This window comes from Zeugodacus cucurbitae, chromosome 6 (assembly GCF_028554725.1).
Source record: "Zeugodacus cucurbitae isolate PBARC_wt_2022May chromosome 6, idZeuCucr1.2, whole genome shotgun sequence".
Lineage (NCBI taxonomy): Eukaryota > Metazoa > Arthropoda > Insecta > Diptera > Tephritidae > Zeugodacus > Zeugodacus cucurbitae.
Window position 1 is genome coordinate 73,065,667 of NC_071671.1, and position 14,918 is coordinate 73,080,584.

General features: G+C 37.7%; 1 protein-coding gene across 1 annotated transcript in view; it reads left to right on the forward strand.

The window, feature by feature from the left end:
• Positions 1-14,252, forward strand: part of LOC105221417 (uncharacterized) — a 49,235-nt gene extending 34,983 nt beyond the window's left edge. The window contains exons 5-11 of the mRNA XM_054233902.1: positions 5,262-5,372; positions 5,631-5,764; positions 8,361-8,463; positions 8,547-8,627; positions 8,725-9,215; positions 9,298-9,594; positions 9,670-14,252. Coding sequence (XP_054089877.1) covers positions 5,262-5,372; positions 5,631-5,764; positions 8,361-8,463; positions 8,547-8,627; positions 8,725-9,215; positions 9,298-9,594; positions 9,670-13,791 — 5,339 coding nt within the window. The 3' untranslated portion in view covers positions 13,792-14,252. The remainder of the gene's footprint in view (positions 1-5,261; positions 5,373-5,630; positions 5,765-8,360; positions 8,464-8,546; positions 8,628-8,724; positions 9,216-9,297; positions 9,595-9,669) is intronic.
• Positions 14,253-14,918: the final 666 nt, after the last annotated feature.

The window sequence follows — 14,918 nt, forward strand, 5'->3', positions numbered from 1 at the left end:
TTTGGTTCACTATGTTTTACATTTCCGTTTTCCATTTGACAATTCTTCTGTTGCCTATTCCCATTCGGGGGTCGTGAGCGCGTCATTATGTCGTAATCTTGTCTTCTATCATTCTTGAGTTGACAACATATGTATATAAAAAAAAAACATAATACAAATATTTTGAAGGTTGTCATTGTTGCTTTGTTAAGAAATTTTTTGAAGTTTTATTGAAATATTTTGATATTTGTATTTGATTTGAATTAATAAAATTGTAAAATTCCAAAAAGTGACCTGTTTCCATACAAAATGTTCTTCTAATCTATCTATCAAAAAACAAAAATAATTCGGAAAAGTCGGAAAGTGGCAAGTAACAACAGAGAATTCAGAATTGCAAATGAACGATGACATCTACAATGAAACATTGGTGTTGATTGAAGATTTGTATTTGAATATGAGTGGCAAACTATTGACTGAAACGCATGTGCCAGCGCCAGATTGTTAAATCAGACAGGTAATGAATCGTAAATTGGAATGTGAGCGTGCATACGACTGAATACTTTGGAACACCAAGTACAAAGAAATGTTCCATTATTGTCAATGATGGAAACTGTGAACTATTTTTTCTTGATGCATCTACTGGAATTGCTGCAACGGTTGTAGAAGTTGGAAGAACGGCACATTCGACACCGAAGCTTCCGTTAAACATGCAAATCAATGAAACACCTGTTCGCAACGCAATCAGCTATGGCAAAAGTGTTGAAGAATTGTTAACTGTAGTGCTTCAATTCTCTAGAAGCACTTGACAGAACAATGGAAGTTCTATGGAATAATAATCGCTGCTTTGGTGGATGAATTGAACACTTGTCTCAAGTCATCGTTTTGTGGCGGTACGTGAAAACCATACGATTGACTATGAATAAAATATAATAAAATAAAAAGCTGAGTGCAGCTTCTTTCTGCTATTTCTTCTGTAAAATTTAGTGTTTCTGACGATTTTCATTTGTGAGTTAACTCACTTTTAGTAATTTTCAACCTAACCTTTGAATGGGAGATGGGCGTGGTTATAATCCGATTTTCTCCATTTTTGGTCTGTATAAGATAGTACTTAAAAGAAACGACTCTAGCTTTAGTAGTTTACAAGATATGTACAAAAAACTTAGTAGGGGGCGAGGCCATGCCCACTTTTCCAAAAAATTATATCCAAGTATGCCCCTTCATAATGCGATTGTACCAAATTTGATTTCCATAGCTTTATTTATGGCTTTCTATGTGTTTTCGGTTTTCGGCATTTTGTGGGCGATTTTGCCCATCTTCGAAAGCAACCTTCCCATGGTGCCAAGAAAGTGTGCCAAGTTTCATCAAGATATCTTAATTTTTACTCAAGTTACAGCTTGCACAGACGGACAGACGGACGGACAGACAGACATTCGGATTTTGACTCGTCTCGTCACCTTGATCATTTGATATATATAACCCTATATCTAACTCGTTTAGTTTTGGGTGTTACAAACAACTGTTATGTGAACAAAACTATAATACTCTTTGTTGCGAGAGTATAAAAATACCGATGTTGATGACTATACGAATTCATGTCAAATTCCCGGAGATTTGTGTTGAAATTGAAGACAAAGCGGTGAATTATCCTGTTGAATTTCTAAATCCTTTGGATTTGCCTGGCATGCCGCACCATTTGTGCGTTTGCATTTGTACTAGCTTCGCAATCTTCATGCGCCGAAGCTATGTAATTGAATCCGACTGATTGTGACGCAGCCATCGCATAATGTGATAAGTGAGTACAGAAAACAAAAATTGTTGTTTATCAAGCTGCGTTGCATTGAAAAAATTTAGAAAAATCGCAAATAAATATTTTCAACACAATATAAATTCCACTTTGTTTTCTTTTCAAAACAAATAATTTCGCGCAGGGCAACGCCTGCGGGGTCAGCTAGTATTCCATATACCACGACAATTCAGTGTGACCCAATGTCCAGTGGAGCATGCACTGAGTGCCACCGACATTGGTGCATACCTCAAAATTTCCCTTTGATACGCATTGTGGCGTCAACGTCACCGCTTACTGAGCGACAGACACGATGTCAGAAAATGAAGATGCAACAAGCTGTGCAGAAAAGCCGTTGCAGGAATACCAACGCTAATAAATACATTCAGTTGAGGGAATTCGGGAAAGATGATTGAGAATAGATGCCCACTGTTGTTACTATTTAAAGTTCCAATAGCGCATTGCTTGCCTAATTTGTTGCCATATAATTTACTAATGTACCTAACTTGAAAGTCAGCTGAAAGCTGAATCCAAATAGAAATCTAAACACCTCCAAGTTGAGCGCAGACAAACTCAATAGGTAATGTGATTTTTATTGCAATTGCAAAATGCTATTGTTGTTGCCGGTGCTACAGCAGGAAGGCAGCTCAGCTTTCTTTTTTACGCGATTCACTGAGCTGCATGCCCAATAACTTTAGACAACAGACGAAACTTCCTTCCTCATAAAATATATACATATGACGATAATTTGATGGGTCCTTTCAATTATCCTGAACAGCCAGCCCTAAAGAATAATAACGAATAACACAAGAATCTTACTCTTAAAGATAAAGGTTGCAGCGCTTGTATGATTCAGCATTTAAGGAGACAACCGGGATCCGAACTGCATTAAAAGGCGTATGCAATTAGAGAAATCAAAGATTAACGATCAATAACAACTGTAAATTCCATCGATAGTATGTTTATCCTAAACGCAATCTTAAATAAATTGCAAAAAGATATTGAATCGTATTGGTTTTTAACTCACGTACGGCCATGCGAATATGGCTGGTTGTACTCACATATATGTATGTAAGTAGAAAATGATTTTACACATTTGTATCACACACAATTCAACCGCTTGCCAACTTGTTTTTCCTTGCCGGCGGTTTTGCGATAATATCTTGTAATCGCCATAATTCTGTTGGCTTACGGCTTTTAGGCGATTTTTAATTAATAAAATGTTAGCCAATGCAACCGCTAGGCTAACACATCCAACAGTCCACATCCGTTGACCGCACGTGTACGTTTCTATGGCGAGCACTCACAGCGGCAGCGCACAAGTCTATGTTATGTGCTCGTATGAATATCTGTTTGCAGTTATGTTTGCATTTGGAGTATGTGATCAACATTCTAAATGGTTGAAGCGTCCAATTAAAGAGGGTAATTTTCTCATTGTGCTTCAGTTGCAACATATTGCATACGCGAACATATATGCCTTTATAAGTTGTACAATTAAATAAAAAACGGTTTGACTAATTAAAAATTGCATTTATGGTTTAAAAACGGCAGTTTGTGATTAGATGGTTGGTTGAACGTCACATATTCGCTGAATTTGAATCTACATATGCTATGTGGTACTCAGAATTTACAATTTTCGCAAAATAGTGAAGAATTTTACTTTCTAGTATACCAGAAATGTTTTCCAACAATTATTACATCTTCATGCGTTTACCAAACATACATACATACATATTTGCCGAATTGTCGGCAATGTTACCTAGCAGTTACACTTCCTTCCAACAATTTTTCAATATGCACTTGTAATAAAATGTCCCAATTCGTAACGAGTCGTTTGTTTGCTTAATAATTGGGATCACTTTCGATCCCGCAGCCACAACATCGACATGGCGCGAATGGAGGTCTCACAATTTAGTTGGAAAAGTATACGGAAGCATGTCAGTTGTTGTTGTTATGTCTGTTACACTTCCAGCTGTTTCGCGATTTCCAACTGCAGCTCAAGCGGCGGTGATATTATCTCATATTCTCAAGAGTCAACAACATTGCCATTATCATTTAATGACAACGTGTGGCAACTGACACGCAAATAATCACCATTTGATATGCATTTTCCACTTGTGGTTGCAAAAAGTGAGTTGCCATTGTTACTTGTTGTTGTTATGGGGCTCGTATCAGCAAGTGAATATACGATACTTTATATTTCTTCACATTGTTTTTGCTGTAATTGCAGTTTTTGCAAACTTTTTTTGGCGTCATCTTCCACAGCTTTTTCTCGCTACTTTTCACCTTTGCTTGTACATTTATTTTTCTCATCCATTGTAAGAGTCGTCACCAGTTCAGAGTTGGCGCCGATTCACGTGCTTTTCATAAATTGTTAACGCAAACAAAATAAACAAAACCGAAAGCAAAAAACTGAAAGCATTTGGTAAATTAAAGTGATTTTTTGCATTTGAAAAATATGCGGTAACTACAGAAACAACAGCAACATAATGATTTCAATGTAAAAGCCCCAAGACTATTTGTATGGTTTTGAAGGAATCTCTGTATTTCACTTTTCTCACAAAACAAAAAAAAAAAAGAAACATAAGCGAAACTCAATTGAAATATCACGGAAAAGTTGTAAGCACTGCTTAGGAAAAATTAGAAATGCTTGTATTTAAAAATGTAAAACATTTAATTTATTTTTTATAAAACATATTGAACACTATCTACAATCATCATATGTAAATACAAAAGTGTCAGACCTCATAAGCTTTTATACACTACATGCCTTCATACATATATAAATAAACACAAATTAATTATGGTTACATCAACCTTACTCTATTGATTTGAGGGGTTTAGTGGGGAGTGATATGGTGACATAAATGTATGTATGTATGTATATGTATACATATGCATGTAGCGCGAACAGAACAAACACTAAGTAGATACGCAGCTATGAAATATTAACTTGGTTATTAGTTGAAGTGCTCTTTCGCAATAAATACGCTCTGTACACGCATATATGTATATACAACCGGTATGTTCACTAATAAGTCGCTTTGCTTATGGTTTTCGTAGAAGGGGTACAAATTCAATGTAGCAAACGAAGTAGCTTTCACTGTTGATTGTCATGGTTGAAAACTAAACAAACAAAGTTATGCGCACACTGAGAAAAACAATAAATAACACAGATACACCACAGATCATCCAATGGAGAAGAAATTAATCATATTTCCTAATGCTAAATGGCGGAGACATATTCCAACAATATCCAAATCCATTACTGCATTGGCTTATCATTCTCATTTTGATTTACATATGTACACGTATGCCCAATTATATTAGCCCGAACAATAAGAATTAATTGACGAAATAAATAGTTACATATACTATATTAAAATAAAATATTTTATATTTATATACATGTATATGTACGTACAGGCATACATATATATAAAATGTAATGGTATTACATTTTTGTTCGATTCGTCCATTTCTTTTTTACCATTTATAGAATGCACTCTGTCGCCGTTTGTTAGCGGTTCAGCGTCCGAGAAAATCCCGTTTGTATTTCTGCCATTGCGAGGCCAAATCATTTACCCCAGCAGAGAAATCAGTTTTCCAGGTAAGTTTACACTATGTCTCGCTACGTGTATATGCGCACACCTGTTCCTACCCGAATGATTTTTCATCTAACAAACAAAACAAACGAATGTATAGGGATCGACTTTTATGGTGATATTCGCAATTTTTAGTTGTTCAAAGCATAAATCATAACAAAAGTTATTGAACATTTTGCTTCGCTTTTGAAAAACCCATTCACCATTGAGAGCGTATACGCTTTAGCATTTATTTATTTGGATAATTTTTCGAAAATTTTCAGATATTCGTACACCCGTGTGCGCGGTCACTGGTGCCCAATATCTTACCACAAACGGCTGGTCAGATCTGCGGAACCCCATCGATACGGACTATCCATTCCGTATGTTTCGCGACGAAGGGCGTACTTTCTTGCAGGTGAGTCCTAATTCTATGATTGAACAGCTCTGAAATTACAACCCTGTTGGTAAGCATGCATACACTTAGACTCCAGCAATAAACTTACTAGAAAGACAATGTTGCAGAAAATTGAAAACAGCCATGGGACAATCAAAGCGTACGCTCACTATTACTTGCTCATTAATGTGTTAAATAAGTAGCGCGTGCAACGGTGTTGGGGCTGATTGTTGCATTCGCAGTCCACATGCTCAGTCACCATGCTTGGTAATGAAATTGAAACTTAGATAAAATGAAACACATTAACCGGTAATAAATTGGTTTAGAAACAAATCAACTAAGGCATGCGATAGTGAGAAGTAAACTTTAAGAGGAAAGCTAAAAGTGCAGACTGGAATAATATCGGTAATAATATGGTGGATCTGATTAAATAGAATTTAATAATCAAAATTAATATCCCAATTTCTTCACAATTCGGTTTGTACTAATCAAAAATCGCTATTGGGTTGTAAAATCAGTGAATATTACTCATTAGACACTAGATACCGAAGTCTGAAATACTTCCATAATTATTTTCAACAAATGATGGTAAATTCGACAATCAATATTACTGAACATCAGAAGAACACTTTAATATTACTTGAGGACTTAGATCGCAATTTAATCTGAATACCAATGAATATCTTGAAACTTGTTCTTTCTTCTGTTAACAAAGCTCGTTTGATTCTAATTTTTTGAATTTATCAGCAGTTAATAAAAATGATTTAATTTCCAATTTTCTAAAAATTAATGTATGTTTATTTAAAAGACGGATCGCCAAAAGCCCGATTAAGTATATGAGAGAGTATAAAACTACTGGAAAATTTTGGCTATTATACAGAAATATACTCGGGGAATATAGAATATCATTTGAATAATTTATGTCAAGATTTTCACTATTTACCAATGTCATTAGTGTTTTAGCATCAAAATTCATGGGATTGAATTGTCGTTGTTGTTACAGTATAAACTCGGTAACCGCAACCCTCGATACACGCAACTCCTCGATTCATGCAACACTATAAAACATAGCATTGTAACCTTTATAAGTGCAACTACTCAAACATATTGTCCTCAATAACTGCAACTTTACATCTAAATATCAGTTCTTTTTTTGTCGGTTTCTTCTTATGGCATTTTTTTGTTATATATTCACAAACTGATCGTTATTTTACCGTTGCTCTGTCGACTTTACTGTTTTTGTGTGTGTGTTAAGAGCAATTGTCAATAAATGACTTTCATTATCAATTTATTTTGCAACGCGCCAGTAGTGTTTTATGTGCAAAAGTCATGGTGGTCACAAAAAAATTAATAAAACTAACAATTAAAGATAAAAATTGAAATTTTGGATAAACTAGAAAGTGGTGTATCGACAAAAGCTCTTTGTATTGATTATAAAGTTCACAAGTCGACAATAACGAGAATAAAGAAGAAAAAAGCTTGTATACTTAAATATGCCACAAATATGGAAGCTGGGCCAGGAAAACGGCAAACCTTAAAATCTTGTGAATACCCAAGAATGGAAAAGGCTCTCTACAAGTGGTTTTTGAAACAAAGGAGTGAAAATGTGCCTATATCCGTCGGTATCGTCAAAGCAAAAGCTCGCAAGCTTCATGAGAAAATAAAAGAAAAGACAGGATGTTTTCGTGCAAGTAATGGTTGGGTATCTAATTTCAAAAAGCGATATGGCCTCCGCCACATAAAAAAGAAGCTTTCCGCTTTCCAATAAGACAGCGTCCGTCGACCCATTTGTAATACGTTTTAGAATTAAAATCAAGGAGCTTGATCTTTCTGCAGAACAAATTTATTATGCCGACGAGGCCGGATTGTTTTTCAGGCAGATACCAGATAAAACGTTGGTGAGCTTCAAGGAATCTGCTCCTGGTAGGAAAGTTAGTAAGGAAAGAATAACTTTTCTCGCAAGTTAAGCTCTTTATCATTGGAAAAGCAAAAAACCTTAGAGCATTCAAAAATTTTCAAAAAATGTCCGTTGTCTACAAGGCGAACAAGAACTCGTGGATGACTTATTTGTTTTTCGAAGACTAGTTTCATCATATGTTTGTTCCTGATGTGAGAAATACGAAATGTATTGAATTTTGGTTTAAAATTTATGTGTATTTTTTTCGATTGTTATAGGTACGCGAATTTCTAGAATCAAAGGGACTTCCCAAAAAAGCCCTATTGGTCTTGGATAACTCCCCGTGTCATCCTAAAGACAATGAGATGAAAAGTGATGAGGAAATGATATCCGTTATGTGTCTTCCACCTAACTGTACCGCGATTCTCCAACCAAAGAACCAAAATGTTATTAACTTAACAAAAGTCTATTACAAAAAAGTCTTTTGGAGCATTTAATAGGGAATAAAACCCGATATGTTTAAAAAATAAAATTTTTAATAAAAAATAAGGTTTCTATATCATAAAACGATTTTCATTTGTCATATTTCTTGTTATATATTTTTCCTCGCTGGGTGCAACAAACTCAATAAGTACAACTACCTAGATTTCTATTAGTTGCGATTACCGAGTTCATACTGTATCTAAAATATTAATATTTAAATTTACTTAACTTTTTCAGTGGTTGGGAGAACCGGATTTGCGCCACAAAATGCAAGGTCGACTCATAGTGGTTCATTTAGTCTGCCGAGACATGACAATATCTTTGAATACCACAAGCAAAGGTACACACACATACTCGTTTATTATTAAATTTTTTTTTATTAACAGTTCAAATAAACTAATGAGATTTGAGTTAATTTTTTAGAACACATAGTGCCACCAAAGAATGTCTACTCACCTTGCGTTGCCTTTCGTGTCAACGGCACACCAGTTAAATACACGCATAGTAAGCATCTTCGGCGCTAAAATTAAAGAAACCTCAAAGAATTGGTGTTTATTTAATTGAATAACGATATTTTTCACTTTTGACCGCCTATTTACAGATGTCTCAGAGGTCCTCTTCCAATCGGAAGCTACTTCAACACTGGCCTCCACTTCGGACGGAATGTCCACCAAAGAGTATGTGGTAATCGCCGTTTGCAGTCTGTTGCTTGGTCTTATTTACGTAGCATCTGTATTTCTGTACCTGCACATGAAGAAACGAAAAGGTCGCCACCAATCGCCACACACGCGCAACTCTCTCGACGACATGGCCAATGAAATTAACTATCCTAAGAATGACCAGGTGACTTTCGGCACGTCTTTCAATCGCAGCGGCAGCCTTTACTCAGCCACCAGCATGGGCACATCAAATGAGCAGCGTTCACGTACCAGCATTGGAAGTTTGAAAGAGGAGATGGGCATCATCAAGAGTAATCCTTTGTTGCAACATTTTCCTCAATTGAGCGAACATAATTCGGGGTTTGCTAGCGATATCTCGAATTCGAATTCGGAGTGCGAAATGGATAGCACTTTGCAGGAAAAACTCAAACAGGTATTTTGGATGCTTTGTGCACTTATATGCCCGCCATATTCTATATGCTTGATGATATTGAAGCGTTTGCGTGACTTGACAGATGCAGACATCGGCACTGGTGCATCCGCAATTGGGAGGTATGGGAAAGTTGCACAACAGCTCACCGAACGGTTCGCCGAAGAACGCGAAAGATCCGTCGAATGTTGAGGAAACGAATGAGCCGCCATTATCAACGTCGCCCACACAAGAGACAGAGTGTTTACCGGTAGAGAATGTTTCCATTATTGAGGATATGATGACCGAGGAGAAATTGGAACACTTGAGGCAAATGATGAATGGCAATGTGCGCAAGAAGCTGTACTTTAATCCCGCTTACTTTGAACCACATTTACTGGCGGTAAGTATCAACCCAGAGAGAAAGTATGCTCAATACATATTTCATTCTTAATTATTTAAATACACACATATTTAGCAACCACCACCCGCTGCCATTGAATTTTTACACAAAATACGAGAGGTAATTGCAATAGCGAAATATAAAATGGCTACGAAAAGATACCAACCTTCTCTAATTATGATACCCGAAGAGGGCACACACCGCTCTGATACGACCTCATTGTATAGTTCACACCGTCAACAGTCGCCTTCTGAGTGTCAAGGCTGTGCGAATAATCGTTGCAGTGGACACGTGAAAAATTGCGGCGATAAGCGAAATAGCATCGAAAAGTGGTTGCAAACGGTGACTAGCAATGAGAACGATGGTAATAATGATACACAACATTCTAGTAGCACCAACGAACTGCCGCAGACAAATAAGGCTCAACTATTAGAACAGCAACAACAGCTACTAAACGAAAACATCAGGCGCCAATCTCCAAATACTTCTTCGGCATCGCACACCAGTCGTCCACATAGTCGCAGCGATCAACGTAGTCCTGTCAGTAAAGAGGCCTCATCATCAAAGCCGCTTCCATCACCACCTCCGACACCCATCAGTGGTAACACAGATAATATTGAAAGTATTATACACCATATAATCAACACAAAGCCGACTTCCCACGAGTCACCTATAAGTGGCAAAGATGTTATTAAAAGCACGTCATCGCTTTCCTATCAACTTTATTCTTCCAATGTTTCTACAGATAACTCCACCAATACACCCGTTAATAGTAGTTATAGTAAGGCATTTTCTGCGATCTCTGCTGCAGCCAGTATATATGGTTTCGCAGAAACTGGCGGCGAAATTTACAATAATCCAAAATTTACACTTCATGACTCTCCATGTTCATCACAGCGTGGGCAAAATTTCGCTTCTTACCGATCAAAGTCCAATGCAGCACGCAAAAAGTGCGATGTTCTGGACACCTATGAGCAATCGTCCGCCTCCAATTCGCTTTATTCTAACGGGCGTCAACAATATGATGTTCTTCGCAATTCGCTCAATCAGGAATATATTGCTGCATTTAATGCCAGCACTGGTTTTCATTTGGACATTCCCACTCCGGACTATGATAGCACAATGGAGAAGAAAATTAAAGACATTTATAATAATACACAGAGCAGCGTACCATCGGTGCCCACACCTGACTATAGTACTCTGAGTCGCAAATCGCTCAAACAATTTCAACCCGATTCGCCGATTTATAGGCGAAAATCACCACAATATCTAATTGTGGATTACGAGACAGATAGTCTTGAAAGACTAGAGGCTACTAAGCGTAAAAGCTCTCAATCATCATCGTCCCCTTCCTCCGATGTTAGCTCTCAGCTCAGTCCTAGTCTAAGTACAGCATTACCGCTCGAAGAAGAATTGGAGATTAGTCACACAGTTTACGATAAATCTAAGGGGTTTCGTCCAGAAGCTGGACTAAAGAAAAAACCTTTAAATAAGTCGGACAGTGATAGCAGTAAACAGAAAGAAATAGCAGCACGTATTAAATATGATACACCATTTCGGGGCAGTATGACAATTGAAGTAGAACATGAACCCCAATCAGATATCGAACGGTCTACGGATAGTGATCAATTTGAGCCAGATACATTAGATCGTAAGCCGAAGAAGCAAAGTTTCTGTGATGTTAACGCCTGGCCAGCGCAAGCCTTGAAAAAAGTTCAAAATGGAGATCAGCTAAATAACTATACCTCGCTGCCAACGATGGGCTTGTATGAAACAAATAATGACATGCACGGACATCTGCAAACAAACCAATCATCTTTAATGTTGCGTTCAAGCAGTTCGTTTCGCAGTCAAAGCAGTCATGGCAGTGGTTGCTTAACAGCTTACGAAAGCCACCTACCGATTCGTACAAATGATATAGTGAACGAGTTTAATGATGATCGTAGGCCCAACATCAATAGCTTACGGGAAATTTATCAATCGCCATTAGTACGACAAAATAGTCAATCAAGCTGTAAGTGTGGAGGTCAATATGCCAGCGCACAAGAACTGGATTTAAGCAATGAGCAAGGACGATTACTGACGCTCGAGGCTAAACAAAAGCGGCGTCAACAAATTGTTGAATCACCGGTACCACCACCTCCGCCTACCAGCATAGAGGTCTCAAATACAAAATCGAATAAGACGACAATTAAAATTAGTACACCGAAAGCTCGACGAGTTGCAGAAGCAGTAATTAGTCCACAGGTTCATATTGGGCGACAGTCACCTTCTCCAAAAACGGCGTCACCTCCACCTCCTCAGATCTTTACTGTATCAGGAAAAGGTTTCTACGATCTTACAAAAAACATAAAAGCTCCGCTTACACAAATGCCAATCTCAAGCCGAACGCCTTCACCTACACCCTGCAGCACCATAAACAGCACAACTACTAGCAAAGCGTCTTATTCATGTCTGGGCCAGAAGAAACGCAACGGTCGTTCACCACCACCATTGCCTCCACCACCTCCACCTAGTTCCGCATCCACCACGTTAACAAGTCAGCGAAGTCACGCCTCTACACGGTACTCGCATCAAGATCAACACAATCGCCACCACTTTGTCCATCACTCCACCACCAGCACAAATGCTACAACAACAGCCACTGAAGAGGAAACAACAAGCAATCATAGCGAGTCCACCGAGATCACAGGTGTATCCGATAACCTAGCCAGCTCAGATTTTGGTGGCTCATGCAACAACACGCTCTCCAGTGTTGCACATGATGAGCAACCAGAAAAACTGGAGCCCATTGAATCGCAAGATTATTTGAAGAGTCGTCACAGTAGCGTTTATAACAGTAATACCAATACAAACAAAAGCAAACAACAGTTATACAATGACAACCAGTTAGACTCGCCACCTACAAAACCAAAGTCAAAACAAATTGATAGTGACTATGGAGCTATATTCAATACTGAGATCAATGGATTGCGTGGGGACTATAGCCTTACGAAGTACATGAACCGTCGAAAGGGCATAGATACCACTGAGGATGAGCCTGGTAGCTGTAAAGATATCGATATGCAGCTCGAAACAAATAATAATATTAATAATGTGAAAATGTGCGAATTAGATAACAGTAAGCTAGACATACTCTCGATCGGCTCACGTTCAAATCAGAGCAGCAGTCGACTATCTGATCGTACCAAGGAGCTATATAGAAATGCTGGGGTACCAGTCGGCATAGCGTATCCACAACGAAGCACAGCTTCGAATACTAACAGTGCCAACTCTACGCCACCACCATCTGCACAACCACCAATAAGCTCCGTGCAAACGGTTTATCATTGTGAAATTGAGCCAGTGCAGTTGACACATGGAATGCAAATTGCAATGGGTCTCAAGGATCGCGCCAAAAAGGCTAAAGATCTCAAGAATGCATGGAAGAAGTTCGTTAGCATGGCCGCATCTAAATTTAGTCCAACACATAGTCCAGCATCTATTCATGATAAGAAGCCTCTTGGTTTTCTGGAGGTGCTCGATCGTGACGAAGGCATCTCATCACTTATTGACGAACATCCACGAGTATCTTCCCCAAAAAGCAGTTACTCAGCACCTGCCTCGCATAACTACTATGAACAGCGGTTTGGACCACGTCTACAGGAGATGGACAGCGGTTACATGAGCGCTGATTCGGGGGAAGTGCACAAACGTAGCTTCTACGATCGTTATAACTTTAAAAAGATGTCCGACCGTGATCGCATTATACGCATAGATACAATAGAAGATAATTCAGATGGCGGCAGTACTTTAACTGACCGCCACAATGGCATGGCGGCATCTATGAGACGAGGCAGCATATTAGATAGTAATCGGTTTGAGGATTTTGAGCACATGGGAGAACCACCAGATAGCGAGGTGGCAGTAATGAGGTGCAATACCCCAGTCGATCAACATTCTCCGGAGGCAGACACAAGCGATGCTGAGTCTGATAAAACGCTAACTCAGTCGAACGGTGCTCACTTAGACACATCGCATATGGACGCTTTGAACGTATACACCTCTGAGGAGGAGGAACAGCAAAGAGACAGAAAAAGTCCATCATATGGCTCCTCTGAGACGGATGGTGAGACAAATGCAGAAGATATGTGGGAGTCGGGTGCGGAGAGCATTGAAACTCATTCCGTACTCTATAAAAATGTGAGAAATAGTTGAAGACTTCTTACATTATATTATTCTTATATTAATTGCTAAACAAGAGGGAAGAATAGGGATTTAATGTGAAAAAATGGACGCTCAAAACACAATGTTCAAGAACTGACCTACAACCGGTAAACCAATTTCTAGTTTTCTTGTTCTCAGATTGCAATAAGTTCTAAATAATATGTAGTTTAAATAAACTTTGTCAACACTGTACAATAAACTTGTGCAATCATAACTGCAAAACCCAAGTGAAATAAGAAAGTTCATGTCCTTAAGGTTTTACCGTACCGAAAAAATGTACAATTAAGCTAGTTCGTTGAAAGGAAAAGTTGGTAGTGATTATTTGTTATAGACTTTAAACGAACAATGTGATATTTTCCGTTGTCTTCGGCCGGAAACGTGCAATCAATCCGTAGCCACTAAGTGCAATAAAATGACTTATCAATAGTTATTTCTTATGAGCAAAGAGTACTGATATAAATGTATTTAAAGGTAGGCATTAATTCAAATAATTAAAATTCCAATTAATTAAAATGAATATACATATACTTTAATTTACATAAATAACGCATGCGCAGCTATGAAATCCAAATAGTCTAGTGAACTCTTCGCCTAGTGAACTCTCCAGCTAAGAAGCTACGGAGGAGCGGTATTGGCAAGATGCTTATAGGTTTTTATGCTAATTTACATTTCAAAGTAGGATCCATCATATACCATCAACGACTCACATTTAATTACTGATATTTTTATTTTGTAGTAAATTATGTTTTGTTTTATTAATTAGATAGAGTAATGTATATATGATATATAGATTTTACGAACTTTGAACAAACTTCATTTAATTGTAATAATTAAGTGTTAGAAGTTTAAATCAAAATAATTTGAGCGTTTTAGCGAATTTGTAAAAATAAGTTCATTATAAAGTAGATACTTATAAATAAAAATTTTATTTCGTATATAACATATTTCGTATATTTATTAAAATTAAATTAAAACAAGTAAAGAAGGGATGTAACCGACAATATTCGCAATTTGCAAGGTTCAGAAGCGGGGACCTATTTTCAGGTGTTCGTAAAATATTATAAAGGAATTCAATATACCATCTTCGAAAAAAGCATGAATGGATTATAGAGGAACTT